Genomic DNA, 22,574 nt, shown 5'->3' on the forward strand with positions numbered 1-22,574 from the left:
GCTTTACTGTGTATTATAAATCCTTGGCTCTGTTGTTGTAAAAGTCTGTGTTTATAAACAACCAGATGGTTTTATATATATTTCCACATTATGTGTGTACATGTGTCTATATGCACACCAACACTTTTTGGAAAGTGAGGTTACATTTGGGATGGAAGTTTAAATGTCTTGCCCATCAGAAGAAGGCCCGGCTCTCATCCAAAAAAATAATATTAGCTCTGAAAATTTTGACGGAAATTGGTTTTGCGTTTTTCTTCTAAGTCATCCGGATTGTTTGAAGCTACCTCACGGTGAAAAAACAAAGTGAAAATGTTGAGTTGAAATCTGAGCTGACCAAAACATCAGCTTTTAGATGGATCTGGGGCTGAACAGCCATCTTTGTTTTGGGTTGCTTCCTCCTCAGAAGGTGCTATGAGTCCCCTACCCCCTCGCCTCCCATCCTTGATTCCCACTAGCCTCACACCACACACTCACACTCCACCCTGGAGGAGGGGTGCAGTCGGGTTAGGACAGGGGAGACAGGGGCCTCCTCCGGGCCCTCGCAGCTGAACGGGGGACTCTGGGGACAGTCGCTCAAAATCAAACCAGGGTGGATTGTCTCTGTGTGTGTGAGGACGTGTACATTTTTTGAAGTAATTTTATTATGAGCATTTTTGTTTTTTGTTACACCTCTAATTGATGTAAATTGGAAAATAAAAGGAAAGCCTATTCAGAATGTCAGATGAAGCCAATTTTTAACTGAGTTTTGAATAAAAACAGAAATGGCGTGGGGACGTTTTTCTTCATTTAACAGAACCATTCATTTGTGCTTAAATGTTGTTTTTTTTGTTAAAACTTGTATTTCTTAAAGTCGAATACTCTAGACTGTGAGTTTGTGTGAAAGCATGTGTGTGAAAGTTTAAGAATGTGAAGTAAGTGTGTGTATTCTTATGGCAGAATCTCATAACTAAAAACAACAAAAAGTACTGTATTCATTGTGCGGATTAAGGGTGGGGCTGGGTGTAGTTGGCTCCTGTTTGTCTGAGCTAATGGACATAAATAAAGAACATACTGTTGACTGAAACCAAGCATTTTGTAGGGTGGTGGTGCACAGAACCGCTGCATCACTACTTGTCTGTACTGTGGCCTGCTTTCTCTCTGGTCTGTCCTGAGTAATAAAAGCTTGACTGAAGCTTTCAGAGATACATTCTTATCAAAAACATCCTCATACACAGTTTAGTTTTAGTCTGCTTGCTATCTGAAGTCAAGTTAAACACAGCTGACAAACCAATTATTCTCAGATGGCATAATAGAAAAAAAGAAAATCATGCTAGGTGAAATTGGGAAATGCCATGAATGGTGAGCTATAAAGTGGGCTGATTATTTATTGCATTATTAGGGAGTTATGCACCCTAAATTGGACAAAGCAGGATCAGCAAAAGCATTGATGGATGCTTAATGAGAAAATCCTTCATCGTTTCTGAGTGTACCTAATGTTTGAGTTGATTTTTGGGTAATGTAGTCATTAACTTTGGAGAAGAAAGTGTGAAATGAACTTGATAGTAGCTACATTCAGCAATCACTCCCTATTCAAAACTGTCATCAGAAAAAACACCAAACACAAATATTTACTATTATAACCAGTAAAGTCTATAATAAAGTAAGCGATCCTCCACCACCTTTTAATATAAACTGAGTGTTAAAATGTGATTTATTTTCTGACTTTGGAGTTTCTTTATTAGAATGTGGGCTGTATGATTTTATTTGTTCAGCATGTTACAAAACACCTGTGATGGACCAGGATGGACCCTGCCTGTCGCCCAATGATTGCTGGGTCAGTCTCCAGCCTCCTCACAACCCAAAATAGGACTGAAAAGACATTTTTCTATTCCAATCATGTTGTCAAAAGGTATCAGGTTAGTCTCAACATAATTTTACCTGTTACTTGAACTGAATTCAGCAGATTCAGATTCCCAGATTACAAAGTAAACCAGCACATAGTGTGAAGGTCCACTACTAATCTTTGCTTGGGACTTCTCAGGAGATGATGCAACCCTTTCTCCCAACATTTAATAAGTAGTTTGGAGTTTTTCAAAATGGTTCAGTAGTCCATCTTATTATTTGGTTTATTTTATACATTGCATTTTAAGATTGTTCGACTGCTGGAAACGTCTCCTATTTCTGACATTTGCAAGTAACATATAGTATTTACCTGTACACTGAAACCTTGTACAGCACTCTTATAATGCAAAGACATAATGTTATCAAGAAGAACAGTCAATTTGCTTTGAACTTGGAAAAATAAGTGAGAATGGAAAACTTTATTGGAAAGCAAAACACCACTACACCCCTTTATGAACAAGCTGCGGAAACAGATGATTTGCAACTACAGGAATTTGGTACATCAAGAGATGAGCTCTGTAAAGAGGGACTGACTGGCAAAGTCAGCAGCCCTTTCCTGTGGGTGAGGCAGCGATGGACTCCCACTGAGGCCAACATGGGGAATGGCAGTGCTCAGGAAGTAGAAAGGCACGTGAGTAATTCTTCCACTGGACCAGCACTGAGAACAGAAACAGAAACATCACTGATGCACAACAGATGGAGAAGCCATGCATTTATCAGAGTTTGGTAAATAATACACAGGTTTGCTAACTATGCAAGTAACTGGAAACAACAGCTCTTTTCCATTTCTTCAAGCTGGCAGTTGAGATGATTAAATAATCTGATTTAGTTAGAAAATGATTAAATACACTCCTGTGAGGTCAAGCTGCTCTCTTAACATAATCATATACAAAAGCATTCATCTATACTTTTATCTACAGACAGGCAAAATGTTTCCAGTGTTTTTTGGGGAAAAAGACAGCAACTTTTGACACTTCTGAAGATGTATTTCTGGCTGAAGCCACCAAATTATTTCCTAAACATAACCAGAAATAAATGTGAAGATGTAAAAACATATCCTTACAACAGTGAGCAGAGCACCGTGGCGGAAGTTTGGGTGAAACTGCATCAGTCTCGGCTCCACACCCGGCTCCCCTTGAACAAAACCACTAAACAAAAGGGGATATTCAGCGCATGCAGGTTGGATGCAACATTTGTGAGCTTTACAAGAGCCAACTTGAATCAATCAACAAACCATGGTAACAGCTCGAAGACAGGGTTGGTTCTCGTCTTGAACACAGTAATGATTGCCGGTCGGTCTGCTGCTTGTGGATCACCTGAAAAAACAAATGAGACTGTGATGAGTCAGCAAAACTTAAATCCTGGTGGGCTTCATGAAGACAAACAGAAGAAAGACGGGACCTTTAAGAAGTACTGCAAGTCTCTCTCCTCTTGGATCCCAGGCTAGAGACTGAATCTCTCCTCCGACACTGGAAGACAGAAGACGGTAGGATGAGTGACACATACGGTTATAATGAGACCAAACCCATCAATAAAATGTATGTAAACATGGAGAACCTAAATGCATCAATGAAACTAGAGGTCAATTATTTCAAACATATCCGGAGTGGCTGGTTAAAGTACCCGACGGCACAGACCTGATTTTGTTTAACAACTGAACTATATTGTAGATTTGGGTTAGACGCCAATTTTATTTTATTTTATTTATTTATTCTTGCTTTTTTTCTTATCTAAAAATTTTGTTATTGGCTTTAAAAAAATAAAAAATAAAAATAAAAAAATTGTCTTTTATTTTTTCATATCTGATTCGGTCAAAGTTTTGTAAATTGCGTAATCTTCCAAAAGAACCTGATGTGAAGTTGATAATAAAACACAAATTTTTAAAAATTAATAATAAATAAAATGTATGTAATGTACTAAAACAGAGTACTTTCTCGTGTATTACATATCACCGCTACATGAATAAAACTGACACAAATAGCTGAAGTGTATTATTTCATTTTTAAGGATGCTGTACAAATACTAAAAACATATTTTCAAGCTCTTTTGACTTCTGATTTGATGACAGTTTAGCTGAAATATGACTAATACAAGTATTTAAGCGCTCTTACACGATGTCTCCATCTGGTATGTTAAAGGTTGTCTCTGATAGGTCAGCCACGACAGCTGCTGCCTGCGGACCTTTCGATGTACCTGTAGATACTCCTGCTGAGTATAATGTCATGGATTACTTGTAATGCAACTTGACAAAAAATAAAAAAAACAGGAAAAGTCTGTTATTTCAGTGTATTTAGTGCACCGACTTGGACGGCTAACCTGGCACGCCAGTGAAGGTCAGAGCATAGATGACCGTCTCCCCCTGAACAGCGAAAAGAAGTCGACTTCCATCTGGACTCCAACAACCAGACTGATCAGAAACATTTGATTTAGAAGATATTTAGTCACTAATCTGAACATAAACGTCAAGCAGGATGACGAGTTTTCACCTGGCAGCGCCCTTTCACGCACGGCCAACGCTCACACGTCCACATCCTCGTCTCCCAAACCCTGAAGAAAGAGATCCTAATTTCTCATCTATACATAAAAGCTTTCTCTCCACTCATTTTCTTATAGAAACACCTGCTTAACACCAGACTATGCAGCTAATCCCTCAAATATTCATAAATATTCATGGAAGTTAAGCAGGCCTTTATTACAAGACAGCAAGTGGATGACTGCTTGAGTTCACACTGACTAATCACAGCAGTATTTTACTTAAAATATTACAGAGCAGCTCTAAAAGAGAAAAGGTCCCTGAACCTCTAACCTGAAAAGAGCCGATGGAGTGGAGGCCAGGACTTGGCTGCCATCCGGAGACCAGGACAGGAAGGTGACGCCGCCTCCTCCAACACGCTGAAGTGGTACGCAGCTCTCCGCAGCAACGTCCCAAACCTGAACAAAGAGAACAAGACTTTTTTTTTAGTATGTGTTTGTGTATCGGGATTAAATCTGAAGTAGTTGCTTCCAACCATCATCGCCGTGTCCACCGGAGAGGCCGACACAAGAAGAGATCCGCTGGGAGACCATGCGATGGATGTGACGGGAGAATGGCCGGGGTGGGACAGGACTTGAGCACAACCAGAAGAAGGCCTGAACGGGAAAAGCAAAGGTATGACGAAGCACAGATGCGGCATACAAAAGAACTTTGAATGTGTCTGCAAATCGAAACCAAGACTTTTTGTTTTTAGGTTTATTTGCAAACTGACCAATTTAATGGCTAAAATGATCCTAAGGTTGTCCACATCAGGACATAACCAGCCTTTAAAACTAAATAAATATGAAATCAGATTAACACATAACAGAAAACAAATGGCATATTACACTGTCAGTGTGTATTCAAAACTAAAATGAAACCAAGCTGTGTGTGAACAATAAAATACACTCAATGCTTTAAAGTGAAACTATTATGTGCATTTCAGGCTAATTTATTTTTATTTCTGAGACCAGAAGGGCTGGGATTGATGGAGTTATTGTCACAAATGACTTTATTTACTTCAGACCGACCCTCTCCGTAGGCTGTCAGGTCAGCCTGTGGACAACACGACTGGATTGAGACTCTTCCGCATTAAGCCCCGCCTCCCGCCACTGCACTACATCGGGAGCACGCACCGCAACTGCTTTCGCCGTCATTGTAACATCTCATAAACAGAAGGATTAGGCTAATATGAACTCAATAAAAAAAACAAAATACAATCTCAACACACAGCATACAGCCCTACATGTTGGAATCTGAATCAGAGCCTGAAAACAAAGTGGAAAACAGCAACCCACAGCAACGAATGCAGCAGGATGTCTCTCTTTGGTAAACTCACCAGCCATCGTTGGAAATAACTTTATCCAACATTTTCCACCCGCCTGATGTATTTGTACATGCCCTTGTTAACCAGTAGAAGGTAACCAATCACCGAACCTTATCCCCCGGGACGTCACAAGGATTTCCAAGTAGAAAAAACTCTCTAAAACGACGCGTTTTTCGTCGCCATGGAAACCGAACGGAGAGAGTGCTGGAACTCAAACTCAAACTCAAACATGCGTTTAGGTGATAAAAAACAGTGCCGTTCACATGTCTGATGAGGATTCAACACTGTAACACTGTAGAAAGCTCAGAAAACTCAAAATACCATCATAGCACCCCTTTAAGAGGGTAAGCAATAGCCATGAGCTCATAATCAAATTAAATTAGCATTAGACTATTTTCCTACCCCTGCAGCTAATGTAGCTGATTTCATGTGATTCAAGAGAAGCCCAGGAATTTAATACAATTTAATTTGGAAACAATACATGTTCCTTTAGAACATAATGTGCTTCCTGGCATCGAGACGTGATTGAAAAAGAAGTGACATGAGACTAAAACATGCCAATGGATTAGTGTAAAACTAAAGAGAACAAATGTCTACAACATCACTGAAAACACTGTCTTAGTATCATACTAGAATCTTCTTATACCTTTTTTTTGTTTTGTTTTAAGAAAACTGAAAACATTTGAAGACTTATAGACATCCTGGATACACACCTGGTTGACAGTGAGCAGGGATCCACATGCCAGACCAATAAACAGTTCTGACACGCAACCGCGAGCGCAGATGCACACAGTGGCTTCCACTGCACGGCTGCAACGCTCCTCTGTAGACGGTGCTTCAGTGTTGGCGTTGTGGCACTGAGGGAGAAACAGCAGTCACAATACTGTCACAAAACCACTGAGAAGTCAAATAAAACCACTACCCTGAGGCGCACTAAGGAGTCTTGACCACAGTCACAACCTGTAAAGCTTTAATTTCTACTGAATTTCTATAAAAGCTGCAATTAAAATCACACAAAAACACAACAATTTGCAAAAGCACAAACTTTAGCTGTCATCTTGGTATCAGAGTGCCCTTTTAAAATGTTTGCAATGGTACCTTTTGGGGTTGTAGATCTTGATTGAGTCGTCCAACAACGCTACGGTGAATTTATCAGTGTGAGGATGCCAGGCAAAGGCTCGAACTACACAGTCTGACCTGGTAATACAGGCAGGTTTACAGCTCACTGTTCCAATAAAAAGCAAATAAAAGCATTGCAAATGTACTGGAAAGTTGCAGTTTCTCAAATAATTATCCAAAGCCTCAATTAGCTATTTACTAAACTATTATTTTGTCAAATTATGTCAAATTTTTAGTTATAAATATAACATGTTAGTATAAAACCACAGTTCAGTGACTGAGGACGAAACCTGTAATAGATTTTTAAACAATAATTATAAAAAAAAAAGAACAACATACACTTCACAATGTTGGCACTCACCAGTTTAACGCTTGTGAAAACTCAGCGATCATGTCCTCACTGCTCAGCTGTTTGAGACAAACAAGTGATGCTGATGTTAGCATATTGCAGCAAACATTTTGTGGTTAAGTGTAAGTCTTTTTCACCCTTCACACACAACTTACTGTGAGATGAGGAAACAGAGAGCTGTGAAAAGACGAGGCCCATCTGAGCAATGCCAGGATGCAACCGGAAGTCACTGACAGCCATTTAGGCACTGCAAGAGTTACAGAAGAGCTACCATGTTTGCTGAATGTACCCAATCAGCAGCTTATGTCCAAAAGGACCATACAATTTTGTTTGTTGCGTACCTTCTGAATGAGAGGTGGTAATTTCATCAAGCAGCCCAGTGAGCCCACCATCCCGCCTGGGACACAGAAAGGAGATTGAAACATTGGTTTTTACAGTGATATACTCATCAATACACTGCCACATAATCACTCATAACAATAAAAAATAATGAAACCAGTCACTGAGTGTGTTGTGTTTTAGTTTAAGCTTCCCTTGTCAGCTGTGGTGTAGTATAGGAGATTTCCATTACAACTTAGGTGTTTACTGCTGTTTTAGAACAGGAAGTTCTAAACGCATGCAAGTTTAGTTATGGTGTCTTTTTAAAGGATAAAAAATCAGCAATCAATCAGTGGTCAGGTGCTTGTAATATTTGAAACTGTATGGTACATGGAGTAAAATTAACATCCATGCAGGAGCATATTATTTTCTTGCTAAATAAGATTTTAAGATGAACCCATAAAGAGAAGAAAGACCAAAACACAAATTACAGTTGTTTTAAGTTAAACCATACAGTAAATGATAACATCCAAAGAGATTATAGCTTCTTTTAAAAAATGTTGGGATTTATCAATACACTTTTTGGGAGTTCCGATCAGATATCTGAAATTTGAATATCTGCCGATACCGATATTTGCAGATACCAAATCTGTTTATGTGAACATTATTGTGACTATGGTTATATTTGCTGTTACAACTGTGTAAGATTTCATTAGGTTGTAATAAATGACCCATCCTTTCTGAAGTTACCTCACCAATACCAATATAATAACATAACATTACAGATCTAACAATTTCAACAAGTTTTATTTTGATTTGGCACATTTTACCTAAATACAACTATGAATGTGTGGTTTTGAAACAAAGATCTCACTTTTAGTGTAACAAAAAATGTGACATTTTAACATTGAAGGCATTTATTTCTTTGAAAACACGTCTGAAGCATGTCATCAAACACATCTGCGCTGACTTGACTAGTATGGTATCGGGTATCAGTTGTGGTGTCGGGACACTTTTATTAATACCAAGTACGAGTACACACGCTTGGTATTATGCATCCCTAAATAAATGTGATAACATTTTATCTCTGTAAAAGAATAAAACTGCTCCACAGACATGACAAATTAACTACAGTGCTGTGAAAAAGTATTTGCTTTTTTCTTTAATTAATAAAATCAATTACCATTTAAAATTTGCATTTAGTATGTACTCAGGCGATGCTTCTCTCATTTTAAAATTTTTGTAATGACCTGACACATTTAAGTATGACAAATTTGCAAAATACAAAGAAATCAGAAAGTACAGTAACCCTTCCACTTAAAGGAACAACATTAATATGTCAGTGTGGTGCAATACACTAGCAATTAACATAACTTCCATAACAAGAAAGAAGAAAGAAAAATGTATGGATGTACAAAGAACAAAGTAAATGGATCAACATAAACGAAAACACAGAATCAAAACACACCTACATCTGACATAACTACTTTGAACCAATACACCAATACACACACATACAGTTGTGCTCATATGTATTCATATAGTTTCATTAAAGAAAAGGCTGAATTTATAAAGTCGCTCAAATGCAAAAATATAATTTAGTAATATAAAACAATTTTTTCATTTAATTGAGTTAAAGAAAGAAAAAAACAACAACAAACAAATTGGTCCTGGACAAATTAGAGCACTTTTCTGTTGAACAGTGGCACAAAATACCTGTCAACAGGTGCAGAAGTCTGACTGAGAGGAACAGAAAACACCTGACTGGAGCAGAAACATTAAAGGATTGTTCAACACAATGAGTGATGTAGTATGTAATAAATTATCTTATTTGTTTGCTTTTAAAAAAAAAAAAAAAAAAAAAAAAATTCTATTGAACCAGAATTAGAAAATAATTTTCATGAAATTTTTATTTAATATTAATATTATTTAATTTACTTTATTTAATATTACTTTAGTCAAATTCAGCTTATTTTACAGGCAGCAGTTTTTTTCCTTCTTTAATGAAAGGTTATGAATAAATGTGAGCACAACTAGATAGATAGATAGATAGATAGATAGATAGATAGATAGATAGATAGATAGATAGATAGATAGACTCTTTCTTTTGAATGTCCAGTAACCCTACATGTGACTGTGAGTCCTACCATGCAGCTGCGCTCCTCATCCACAGAGTTTCAGAGTGGTCCAGAAAGGCTGCTTTGCTGCTGCTCTCCGTGCGACTGTGAAGCTTCAGAGACTCTCTGGGAAAATGCAGACTCAAAGGACTGGAGTCCTGCAAACCACCAAAATATCACATGATCAACAAGCAACTCCACTGGAAACATGGTTACAATGTTTCCTGACAACTTATTTCTGAAATCTTTAGTGTGAAGCAGACCTGTGTGAGACGCTCTGTAGAGTTTCTGCCTGATAGTAGTTCATTATTAGACTCGCACAGAGTGGTCTGTCCGGAGGGCAGCGGAGGGGGAAACAACGCCAGAGAGCACATCTTCATCACGGTTAAAGTCTGCCTTTAGACCAACCACTGATCTGACGGGAAACATGAATGTTAAACACATGAAAGCGTTATTTACACAGCCAACATGCCGTAAGGCTGTTTAGCTAGCTTTTGGTTGAAATGCGAAGCTTGCTAAAAGCTAGTTTTGGTAACTATTCTACTGTTGTGCCTATTAAAACAAAAGCCTCGGTGTAGTGGACGCTACCTTGTGGTTTTCCAATCCTGTGGATTCAATTATAATTTTATATTTAAATAAAAACAAGATAACACAGTACACACAATATTATTTTGACACAGGTTCTCACATTAGACCATCCCGCTCTCCGGTCTACGGAAAGCCAGAGGGACCAAAAGAGCGGCGTTTTGCTACACCTGAACAAGCCTCAATGTACTGCCTTCTTCAGGCCACAGCACCATACTGCATCTATACTGAGGCAGAGATTAGATGGGAGAAAATAGTTTCTTTTCCCTAACATGCACAAACGGAGCTCCGAGAAATACGGGGGACAAATCCCTTCAGCGTAGTCATTAATGTGATACCAGCAATGATGCTATAAAAACAAACACAGAACATGCTATCTAACAACATAATGTTTCATGAAACAGAATATCTTAAAGAAAAAATAAAAATAAAACTTTTTGGGGAAAAGTAAAAGTAGGAATATTTTCTGTTTCAAATTTGACTTTCAGTCTCAGATGCTCATCAGAGTCATTCCTGTGAACCACCCCCAAAGATTTATTTTATCCTCTTTGGAGATTGATAAAAAAACAAAACAAAACAAAAACAAAACATACATGATTCACAGATTAAATTTAGCCCTTGAAATGGTCCAAACACTGCCCTTTTCCTCAGTATGGCTTAAATAATTGTTATATTTTTCAGGAAAGTTACTTTTATTTGATCAGATCTTTCTTACCTTGTTTTGAGACCTCACACATTGTAGCCTAGAACATGTCATCATGTTTATTTCCTGTTTGAAAATATTTGCCACATCATTAGAAATATAATTATGTCTCTTTATTTAACATTGTTAAATGTATATTTATGTTTGGTCTTTTTTTTTGGTTTTGTTTGTTTTCTCATACTCTAGTGTTATGGTGTTTTCTGAAATACTGTTTGGCATTCAAGTGTTATGTTCTCTAATTTTATGTAGGGTGTTTTTTTTTAAACTTTTTTTTTTTTTTTTTTTTTTTTTTTAAATAAGTGTATCTTTTCTGTTTTAATGAAAGTTTTCTTTTGAGTGTTGATTTTTTTTGTTTTCTGTTTGGGGGAATTCTGGGAAGTTTATTTAGTTCTCCTGCTGTTTTGTTTCTTCACTTTTCTTTTATGCTTCTTGATATTTTAGGACTTTTGTTGTGCAAAAAATCTCTGTGTCCTGCAAATGTTAAGCTCTGTGATGTTGTGTACTTGTGTTTTTTAAAAGAAGATGTTCGTGAGATGCTGTGTTTATGTAAAAACAGTTTTTTTTTATTAAGTTATGTGATATTAGAAATGTCTGTGGCGTTTGATTGTTTTTTTTTTATCGTTTATCAGTGTTTTTTCTTCTTTTTCCCCCCCTTTTTCCTGTTTTATGTTTGACTCTGTTTTGGGGGAAACTAGTGTCTTCCTCACATACAGCTGTGCAGCAGATCCAGGCTGCTCCAGACTCATTAGTTAAAGCTCAAACAGAAAAACCAGTGAATGACAGGCGCCTATGTTGACACAATTTGCGAATGAGAAAGATGGATGGATGCGATAATGGGAATCAATCTTCCTCCATACAAGCTTGCAAATGAAGGGAGTGACAGCGCCCCCTAGCGGCGCAACTTTCCTTTCCGTGACGTCAATTCAGCACTGGGAAGGAGACAGCTCCCTCCCCCCAAAAACCCAGCGCGCCTCACGTTGCATGGGTCCCCGGTTATTGATAACACAATTTACCCGCTGGGATCCTTCCCAGTAACGTGAAACTCGTGGATACGGGCGCTGGGAACGAGAGAGGCAACCCGGAACGAAGACAAACAACGAGCAGCTCATTAACACGAACAAATAGAAAGGCGAGCCCACCCCTTCACTTGACAACGCGACATCAAGCAGAGAGAAAGGTATGGGAATGTCATGCTATCCGGTTAAATGCTGATTGAATGAGAAATCGGGCAACACAGGACGTTTAGGCAGGATCCTGGTGCTTCATGCCGCTCACACTGCACCACTGAACTGATGCTGCCAAGAAGCCAATCATCGTCGATGAATTCTACAAAATCATATTTATGCAGGGAGAAAGATCACGTTACGAAATACATATGATGAAGCCAATGTTGAGTAAAATGTAGAGACGCTGCGGCACTTTCACTTGGCATGGACCATAGTAGGCATCGGGCTTGCAATTCATGCACGTCGGCTATGATGCTGCTGAGTGTCATCATCACATCCTCGGTTATTTAAAGATTGATCTTCCTGCGTGTGTGTATGTGTGTGTGTGTGTACTCTTCGCACAGGCCCGGTGGATGTTTATTGCCCGTTTTTTCACGCTCTCATTTCGCCTCTTGTGCAGTGGTGCAGTACAAGACACGGAGCTGGTGGACGATATGTGAATTGGGTACATGTGCTTTCACTCCAACACACACATGCACGCAGAGACGTACGTACACATCCACACTGAGGTGGGTTATGCAATTCGTCATTTTCTTCATTACACACAATGCTCTCTACTGAGTGCATGACGGTCCGCATATGGGAGCTGCTTTGCTGTGATCCAGACTCTGATGCTCCACACAGGGACAGTTAACAAGCAGGTGACAGTCGGTTCTGTAGACTGCACAACCTCCTCTGGTAGATTCATTCATAAAGCCCATTTCCACTCAGGGTGATGGCTCCATTGGGCCGTCTGGTTTCCCCATTCACATACTCAGAGTTGAGACTTTCTTACAGAATTTGGTTGTGGAAATGAAATGTTTCAGTGAACACTGACTCGCTTCACGACTCCACTGTTGTGATGTTTTATTGTTGCTTGAATGGAAGAAAGGTTAACGTACATTTTGGAATCATCTTGACCATAAATACAGTTTCAGCACTGGACAGTTTCCATAATGCTGATTTTTTTTTTCTACAGCTATCCAGTTCTAAAATGATCTAGATATTAATATATGCATAAAAATAAGCACGTCATGAATTTGCTGTCTAAAATCTTCTCCTGCAGGTGTGTTTTTTTCATCTCTCCATTCTCCATCCACCCTAACCTGCTGTGTTGGGGAAACCCCTGATGAGTGGGACCTGTATCCATGAGCCCCGTGCCCCTTCCCCCTCCCTGTCAGGCTTCAGCACCCCCATCTCAGAACCCCCCTATCGAAGACTCGATGGAGACACCCCTGCCTGCACCCCTGAAACGGACCTGACCCCCACACAGTGTGTCCTCCGAAACGTATTGTCCATTGACACCAGTGGACAGGGGGCGCCGGGTGGCAGCAGCCCCACTCCCAGTGATGGACCCTCGGGCCACTTTGATAACAGCGTGCTGAAACTACATGAACATGAGGCCTCCCAGTTTGGCTGCGGGGCCGAGGCTGGGCACAGCCCGGAGGCTGGTGCTGTTCGGAGCCAGTCAGAGAACATTCGGCTACAATCGGGAAGTGGAGGGTTTTTGGAGGGACTGTTTGGGTGTTTAAAGCCAGTCTGGACCATGATTGGAAAGGCCTACTCCACTGAACACAAACACAGCCAAGAAGGTATGTAGCACATCTTGGAAGGAAAGATCAAACTAGGCTCCGACTTTAACATATAATTTTTTTCATTATATAAAATTACTGCGGTGAAAAAATAAATATCTGAAGCTTTAATTTGTTCTTGGTGGAATAAAGTAAAATTATTCTGCTAGATTGCAGCTCAGTAGAAGTAGAAGAACTGGTATTTGAGTTTTGGGGAATTAATGGATCAATCAAATTGGACCTCAAACAATTAATTCAATTCAATTCAATTCAATTCAATTCAACTTTATTTATATAGCTTCAAATGCCATCTCAACGGCAAAGCCATCTCAAGACGCTTTACAGACAGGAAAAAAAAAACACAATGAAAGCTAATTCATAATAGCCTATATAAGGAAACCAACAAATTGAGTTGGAGTTAAGGAATTATGTTAAAAGCTCAACCACTGCCAGAAAAGTTTAAAACTTTGACAAAGTATGACATTTTATACTCTTATCATCTGTTTTACATGTAATCTGAAAAGTAGATCAGGGTTTTAAGGTACTTATCGGGAAAAAAGGTAGTAAAGCCCAGAAACTCAGTGAAACTCAAGTGTGAAATCGCAGCAAATGAACCAGCTCTTTGTACTGAAGAATGAACGCTACTGGTCACACTGCCACCTCGTACAGCTGGCAGTGTGTCTGTGGTTTTGGCTCGCTCAGCCCACCTCTTGCAACGTCATCAGCTGCACTGAGTTTTCACAGCTGGTCAGACAGAAGCTTTATGTGCATCTGCTGCCACCAGTGCAGCTCTCAAGAGATGTCGGCCCTTCAGTGGACCTCATGAAGAATTGATCCGCCTGTCTCTTTTATTCCACAATGCTCGTCCATCTTTAGTGACCATGCCTTCACAGTCATTTAAGTAACGTCAGTGTGACAGATGACAGACACATTAAACTATGAGTGGGTTGCTGTTTTGTCCTTCATTTTTTTTTCTTATCTCTGTATAAATGTAATGATCCGCCAGATAAGCTGCCAATATAGCATTTGTTTGACGTGGCAGGTGCTTTGTGTGATGCAGTTTTGTCCTGTGGATTTATTCCAGTGTGTATCATGGTCCTGCTCAGCCAGCCCAGTTAATCCTTATATTAACATTGGAATGTTGATCAGTGTAGAAAAAAAAAAGTCACTTGCATGTGTTTTGGTTTTCACATTTACTCAGCGAGGTTGATTTTGTTGGTCTGAATTTAGAGTCCTGGGAGGTTCCTTTTGAGGAAATTTCCGACCTGCAGTGGGTGGGAAGTGGGGCACAGGGTGCTGTCTTCCTTGGAAAGTTCCACGGAGAAGATGTGGCTGTAAAGAAAGTCCGGGACATCAAAGAAACGGAGATCAAACACCTTAGAAAACTCAAGCATCCCAACATCATCACTTTCAAGTGAGAATATACCGCTAATATTTTACTGTGACAAACTTATCATGCTTCTTTTTTCTGTTCACCGCTGCTCTGCCACCTGATTGCTTCGCTTCCTTCCAGGGGTGTGTGTACCCAGGCTCCCTGTTATTGTATCTTGATGGAATATTGTGCCCAAGGCCAGCTGTATGAGGTGCTGAGGGCGGGCAGGAAAATTACTCCTTCCCTCCTGGTTGACTGGTCCATGGGCATTGCAGGTGGCATGAACTACTTACACCTCCACAAAATCATCCACCGAGACCTCAAGTCCCCAAAGTATGACTTAGCACACTCAGCTTGCTGACTGGTTCTTACAGCACAAGAGCTAAAATTTTCATGAGCATTTTTTTTTTAACATACTGTTTGTCTAATCTTACTTTTCCCAGTATGCTGATTACACATGATGATCTGGTGAAGATTTCTGACTTTGGCACCTCGAAGGAGCTCAGTGACAAGAGCACGAAGATGTCTTTTGCTGGCACTGTAGCCTGGATGGCTCCTGAAGTAATCAGGAATGAACCAGTGTCAGAAAAAGTGGACATCTGGTAAGCTAAAACTTTCATTTTCTCTGAGTTTTCTGTAACATGTTATACTACAGAGAACAGGCAGATAAACCTGTCTGTAATGTAAGACAAGACAACTCTGGGTATTTGATGTGGAACCTTTCAGACTGAATTGTCTTGTTACGATTTGTATGTATGCAGTTTCCTCCTAACGCTCCTGCTGAACAAAATCTTCACCCCAATAAGTCAGATGAAACAAATAAGACTTGTTTCATCTTAAAGGTCCTTCGGAGTGGTGCTTTGGGAGATGCTAACCGGGGAGATCCCCTACAAAGATGTAGACTCATCTGCCATAATTTGGGGTGTGGGAAACAACAGCCTGCAGCTGCCCATACCTGAGAGTTGCCCAGATGGCTTCAAGATCCTCCTCAGACAGTGCTGGTGAGCAGTGGCTGGAAATGGATTGCTGAAATAAGGATATTAGAGCAGACAACAGCAGTAGAGGGAATGAATAGGTGTCGTTTTATGGGGAGACACTAGTTTATGGTTTAAAGACTATTGATTTGAGAGTACATGGTAAATGCACACAAATGTGTATCCCATCTTGGTATTGCAGGAACTGCAAGCCCAGAAACAGGCCTTCTTTTCGTCAGATCCTTCTTCATCTGGATATAGCATCTGCTGATGTATTATCCACCCCACAAGAAACGTACTTCAAGTCTCAGGTATGCTTACGCTTATGGCTGTGTTGTGGTTATTCCTGCTTTTTTTTTCATTGCATGACTCAAACATATGTGTTTCCATGAGTAGTTTGGTGAGTAGAAGATGATCTGATTCATGACAACTATAATTAAAAGTGAAATATCTCCATAATCAAGGCCAGATTATCCAATGGGCATTATGGGCATGGGCCCAGTGGCCCACACCCATTGGGGGCCCATGTGGGGCCCACATTGGGCAAACACCAGCAGTTTGGACATGAAACAAAATGTACATAAAAGCCAGAAAGTTACACCCCAGTGTCTAGTGTATTGCTATTGGTACCACTGGCTGAGAGATGTTAGAAATGTCTTTTCACAGTGTATCAATCACAATTTTTACAATATTATTGTGTAGAAAGGGCCCCCTGGTACACTCTGGGCCCAGGGACCTGTGCACTTTTAATCCAGCCCTGTCCATACTACACTAATATCTTGAGCATGATTGGGTTGTCACTGTAGTTTTGTAATCTTTTTTTTAGAGACAGTAAAAATAGAGAGAGTAAGGTGTCTCGTGCAAAAGTGTGACCACCCTGTGATACTAAAGGTTAAGATAAAAATTAGTCAAGGAATCAGTATTTACCTATTGATGAAATGCTAAAAGTGTGTGTGTGTGTGTGGGGGGGGGGGGGTGTTGGAGGTATTACTATCTTTTTTCATTTGGTGCCCAAATGCTTGCATCCCACTGTTGAGTAAATGTAGATTTATTTGGCAAAACTTCCTCATTTCCATTGTTTTGCATGCCACTGTAGATCAGATGTGCACCCACACACGCTTGCAAAGTAATCAGTTAAATTAAGTTCCACACAAAGACAACTGCTTTCAAAGTCAGTCTCACAGAGCTGCTTGACAAAACTGTACGCTCATCAGGCTGAATGGCGAGAAGAGGTGAAACAGCACTTTGAGAAGATTAAATCTGAGGGCACTTGTCTGCACCGACTCGACGAGGAACTGATCAACCGACGCAGAGAGGAGCTCAGGTTTGTTGATGTTAACTCAAGCCATCACACTACACCATGTTCATGGCAACCAGCCGATATTGGTAATTTTATAAAGTGCTCCTCCCTTTTGCTTGCTTTCTCTCTGCAAGTGAAATTAGTGCTTTAAGTGCATGTCTGTTGTGAAAGATCTGGATTCTGTCATGCAGATGCACAAGGACATGAACAGCCACTCTCTTTTTTTTTTGCAGGCATGCTTTGGACATTCGTGAACACTATGAGAGGAAACTGGAGAGGGCTAATAACCTTTACATGGAGCTCAGTGCTGTCATGCTGCAGCTAGAGCTCAAAGAGAAAGAATTACAAAGGTATGAAAAATGCTCTTCTCCTCACATGCACTATGTAAAGGTCATGGTATGTTTAAATGCATAGTTTATTGCAATTAGCTCTTTTCTTCCAGGAGAGAGCAGTCTTTGGATAAAAAGTATCCAGGTTTGTTCAAGCACCACAGCTCCAGACAGAGCAGCTCCTCCAACTCTATGGACAAACTCATCAAGAAGAGAAACGTCCCACAGAAACTACCCTCAGGAAAGAGGTGTGAGATGTCATTTCAATGGGTATTTGATGAAAGAATGATGCTAAAACCGAAAAATACACATTAATCATGTTTGAGAGCGAATTATTAACAAAACCCTCCCACTCTTTCAGGCCAGACATCCTCAAATCTGAGGTAATCATTCCCAAAATGGACTCCTCTGTAATGCAAGTCACTATTCCAGCATGCCCCAACAGAAGCTCCACTTCTCCCAGTCGGTCTCGGAGAGTAAAGACCCGTCATCGCAAGCCAGGTAAAGGCAGCAGCGGAGACCTGGCTGGACTTAAAGCAAATCAATCCTCCCCTAACAGGGACTCAACTGCCCAGGCTAACAGCTCTACCACCAACACGTCTAAGCAGCTTCTGGAGCCTTCTGCAGCCTTGCGAGGCCTCAGTCATGAGCAGCAGCAGAGGCAGCTATCCTCCTCCAGCCCCGACCTCATCTGCACCACGCTGGAGGCGGAGGGCCAGGGGAAAGGGGAGCCTTCTGTAAGCGGGCTAGAGAGGGGTGGGAGCCTCAGTGCCTCTGCTGGTTTAGGGGGGTCAGAGGGAGGGGCAGCTGGTCTGGATGACCTCACAGAAACTCCTCCACGAAGTGACACCCCCAGCGAGGATGCCGCATCATTCCCATTTTCCAGCAGCCCAGACTCGCCATGTGGGAGAGGAGCGGCAGCGGGAAGGGGATCCTTGGGGTCTCCTCGCCTTCCTCATGATGGGGAGGACAAGGAAGAGGGAGCTGGTGCTGTGAGGATACCTCGGGGGGCATCAGGGGGAATTGGGAGTCAGCACCTCACACCTTCAGCCATTCTGTACAGGGCAGCTATCACACGCAAACAGGTACGGTGCTGAATATCTGCTCATATTCCTGGCTATCCCTGTGGCGGTACTCGGAGCATTTTCACTCGTGCATTTTCCTTGCTTGTGACTACAGAGGCGTGGAGTGTCATCTGAAGAGGAGGAGGGTGAAGTTGACAGTGAGGTTGAGTTACCACGGAGACGGTGAGTAACTTGCTGTCCTTCGTCACTGGAAAATTCCCTAAAGCCATTTTTCCTTGAAAAAGTTGGAGATTTATTCAGAGAACCAAGAATAATTTTCAATTTGCGTCATTCTTTTGCACCATCAAGCTGTGATTTTTAAATAAATTCTGTTTGGTTTTTTTTGTTGGTTTTTTTTTTACCTCCAAGACGTCCGACCAGCATTACCAAGTGCCAGTCGGTGTCTACGTTCAGCTCAGAGAATCTGTCGGTGTCGGATGGGGAGGAGGGTCACACCACTGACCACTCTCACAGCGGCACACCCGACGTGGTTAGCACTAACACCGATGACAGGTTGGACGACCGCAGTGACGACCTCCTCTCTCAGGGATCGGAGATCCCGGCTGACAACACTGATCCTGCCCAGGCCTCTGATGGCCTGTCGGAGAGAGACGGAGTGCTGGGGCAGGGGAAAGCTCAGCTGGATGTCGGGCAGAATCCTAATGAGGTAAAGAATCTCCACAGAGGATCACATGTCAGTTGGCGTCATCCTGTCAGACCATGAAACAATAAAATAAACAGAAAAAAGCCTACTTGAGACAGTTTTCCCAGCCTTTTTGGGCTACAGTTGCAGATCTTGTTTGTGCGCACACCTGAAAAATGAGTGTTTTGTGGAAATAAAGTTACCAGTTAAGGTAAAAAAAAAAGTTCATTTATCCACTATTTCAGAAAATGAAACAGAAATACAAGAAATGATCAAAAGTTTAAAACAGATTTGCATAACTAAACTAATTTTCCTAAACCGTTAATCGTCTCATAAAACCTCCAGGTTTATCTGGGGGCCCTTCAGAGGAACCTCATCCCAGGTCGAAAACTAAATCAGACTTTATCAAGAACAGAAAATCCCTGAGAATTTTTTTTATTTAAAAAAGAAATAAGTAAGAGGAGGAAAAAAAGGATTTCCTAAACTTAAACACTTTATAATTGGTTTCAGCTCTGCAAAGAGCAGTTGGGTTCTGCAAGTTTGCTTTTAAAGAGATTTTTGGGGGAGAATTAGGTCATTTTACTTCACTTGATGAGTCATCATGACACCATTGTATTCATTTGACACTCTTCGATTAATAAAGGATTAACTGAATGATCGAACACGATCAGACTATTTGCAATGAATGTTATTTATGTCTGGCTTTTCCACGGCTTTGCATTCACAATAGAAAAATTTGTGGCATCAAAACAAACAATTTTTTCTTTTATTCTAAACCTAATTCATAATTGTTTAATTTTAAGACTAAAATACAAAAGTTTGATTTAAAAGTTTCATTTTAGCTTTTTTTTTTATATAAAGCAGTAAAATAGAGGAAAAAGCTGTAGTGTGTTATGCTTAAATTATTTGCTCCTCCTGACTTTGCACAATCTGCAATGTGACTAAACGGCATGTTTCTATCACAGTCTAGATGCTGAACCAGTTTATTGTGCTGCTATTCTGTTGCAGATATTCCATTTTTACTCTAAATGGGTTATTTTTTACATCGCTGTATCGGTGAAAGTCTCTTCAACTACTGCCAAAAAACACTTTCTGTCTGCTTTGAGTTGTGTACGACACCTTTTTTTGCACTTCTTTTCTCCAGAGCCGGAGCTTGTGTGATGATTCTGACTGCGACAGCGCTGAGCTCGATCAGTCAGGTAGCGGAGAGCCCAGCCGTCCCCCCAGTGCAGGAGCGTGGGTACCACCATCTCAGTCCTATCAAGGATCTCCACAGGCACCCCATACGGGACCTCCGTAGGTTACTGGACACAGGCAAAGACCTCCAGCTACCCTACAATGAGCAGACATCACAAGCGTACACCAATCTGCCAGTGCAGTACATTACTGTTGCCATGAGGGATCGCACCTACCACACCACTCAGACTATGACAAGTTGACTTATGGTGTCTCATGAGTTATTTGGCAGGTAAACCTGCATCAGATGACATAAAACATTTGTCATAACCTGACATCAGATATTTTGGCAGCTTGTGACATCAGAATAAATGTAATTTACGTAAAGTAGGGTTTTCTTAGGAAAAGTAGTTACCAGGGTAACCCTAGCCACTGCTCCAGTTGTGCAAAAACCCTTCCTTAACCACACACGCACGCACAAGAAGATGATACATTCTTAGTCATTTAAACACTTTAACCCTCACTCTGGGAGCATACAAGATAATACTCCACTAATGCATCAAATACTAATAAATAATAATGTAAATATCCATTACATACCACATCAGAAATATTTAGCTTTATTTTATTTGTAAGATAAAAATGTAAAACTTAATGGTATGCAGCCTTGTGAACAAATGCATGACTACATGTTTATAATTTATGGTTTGAATGTGTCCGTTTTATATTTTGTGAAAGTTTACACTTTTTTAATCCTGAAAGTATTAGTTCAGTTGATCTTTTCTTTTCTTTTTTGTTTATGAATGTCAGCACTTAAAAACATAAAAAATTAAAAACAAAAAAAAACAAAAAAAAAAACAACAACAAAGGAATGAAAAAGTCACCAAAACATTGATCATAATGACTAAATAGAGATCTCAGTAGATATATTATTTTTTTTAATCCACCTACTACTGAGTTTCAAACACGCATATGACAAGTATGAGGTTTTTATTGTGTTTATCTGTGACAAGATAGGAGACTTTTGGGTTCACTCAAAATAAGCTGGTTATTTTATATTCAAGAAGTTATCTAGTTAATGAAGTACAATATCTGTACTTAATGATGTGTTCCTGGATGGCTGCTTTGTTTTTAATTAACCAAATACAGATGGGGTGGTTAAAAAAAAGAAAAATAAACATCAGTTCTTTGAAGCAATTTCATGCACTTAGCCTTTATGATGGCTACATTAATAGTTGAGCTATAGCAGGCTAGTCTACAGATAAGTTTTACCTAATAAACTGGTAACTCGATGTTTACTGGTTTACAGGTCTTAAAATAGTTTTGTTTAGTTTTTTTTAAAAGTTATGTCCATCCTTTAGCATGTGCTAAAATTACAAACCACAAATCAACTTTGCTAGTTTAAGCAACAAAGTGCTTTCACAAAGTCCCTCCAGCAGCACTGCACTGTTGTCTGTTGAGGTCAAGGCTTTTTGTGAACTTATAAAAATGAAGCTCGAACTTGATATTTTAGAGGCAGGGATATTTATTTTTGTTCTTTTAGTTTTGTATGTTATTTTAAATGATAAAAGTTTGGCTCCTATATCATGTACAATGAGACACAACTTCTAATGTTCATTACCGGTAGCCAGGTGCGCTATGCTAGCTCCTAACTTAGCCCCATTATTTATCTGGCCAGAGAAGAATTGCTTTTTTTTTTTTTTTTTTAAAACAACTTTATTACAAAAGAAATGTAAAAAGTTTACAGAATAAGAATTTCAAAATCCACATTTCCATGAATATTTTGCCTTTACACATTTGAGCCCAGCTAGCATTGAGTTAAGGTCACTTGAGGCAACATTTGTAATGTTGCTAGGTGAAAAGCAATACATTTTAATAGTAATTAGGTGTTAATAAACCAACAGTTTCCAACGTGAAGGTCCAAATTAAAGCAAAAATGGGAAATATTGACTTTTATTTGATGAAACACCATGGCTAACAACAAGATTGTTACTGTGGCATGATTAACTCATTCAAGGCAGTTTCACTT

General features: G+C 40.0%; 2 protein-coding genes across 3 annotated transcripts; one reads left to right on the forward strand and one right to left on the reverse strand.

The window, feature by feature from the left end:
- Positions 1-2,383: 2,383 nt before the first annotated feature.
- On the reverse strand, positions 2,384-10,332 carry aaas (achalasia, adrenocortical insufficiency, alacrimia; the record flags this gene model as incomplete). 2 transcript variants are annotated; one of them, XM_079238931.1, is made up of 17 exons in its annotated part: positions 10,212-10,332; positions 9,887-10,038; positions 9,654-9,781; positions 7,530-7,585; positions 7,344-7,435; positions 7,201-7,247; positions 6,819-6,917; positions 6,434-6,577; positions 4,890-5,010; positions 4,688-4,812; positions 4,368-4,428; positions 4,198-4,288; positions 3,993-4,086; positions 3,283-3,350; positions 3,116-3,197; positions 2,945-3,029; positions 2,384-2,539 (listed from the first exon to the last, which is right to left on the reverse strand). In XM_079238931.1, the coding sequence occupies exons 2-17, from the start codon at positions 10,001-10,003 to the stop codon at positions 2,384-2,386; spliced, it is 1,566 nt and encodes a 521-aa protein (XP_079095057.1). In that variant the 5' UTR covers positions 10,004-10,038; positions 10,212-10,332. The 2 variants fall into 2 exon arrangements, with proteins under 2 accessions (XP_079095057.1, XP_079095056.1); XM_079238930.1 differs by having other exon boundaries at positions 3,993-4,089.
- A 2,913-nt stretch (positions 10,333-13,245) lies between these two features.
- On the forward strand, positions 13,246-20,669 carry map3k12 (mitogen-activated protein kinase kinase kinase 12; the record flags this gene model as incomplete). The annotated part of the gene is made up of 13 exons (XM_079238927.1): positions 13,246-13,708; positions 14,918-15,101; positions 15,201-15,392; positions 15,503-15,661; positions 15,902-16,060; positions 16,236-16,344; positions 17,248-17,357; positions 17,567-17,683; positions 17,776-17,910; positions 18,024-18,747; positions 18,842-18,909; positions 19,096-19,393; positions 20,514-20,669. The coding sequence occupies 13 exons, from the start codon at positions 13,246-13,248 to the stop codon at positions 20,667-20,669; spliced, it is 2,874 nt and encodes a 957-aa protein (XP_079095053.1).
- Positions 20,670-22,574: the final 1,905 nt, after the last annotated feature.

Source organism: Telmatherina bonti (assembly GCF_933228915.1).
Source record: "Telmatherina bonti genome assembly, chromosome: 4".
NCBI classification, from domain to species: Eukaryota; Metazoa; Chordata; class Actinopteri; order Atheriniformes; family Telmatherinidae; genus Telmatherina; species Telmatherina bonti.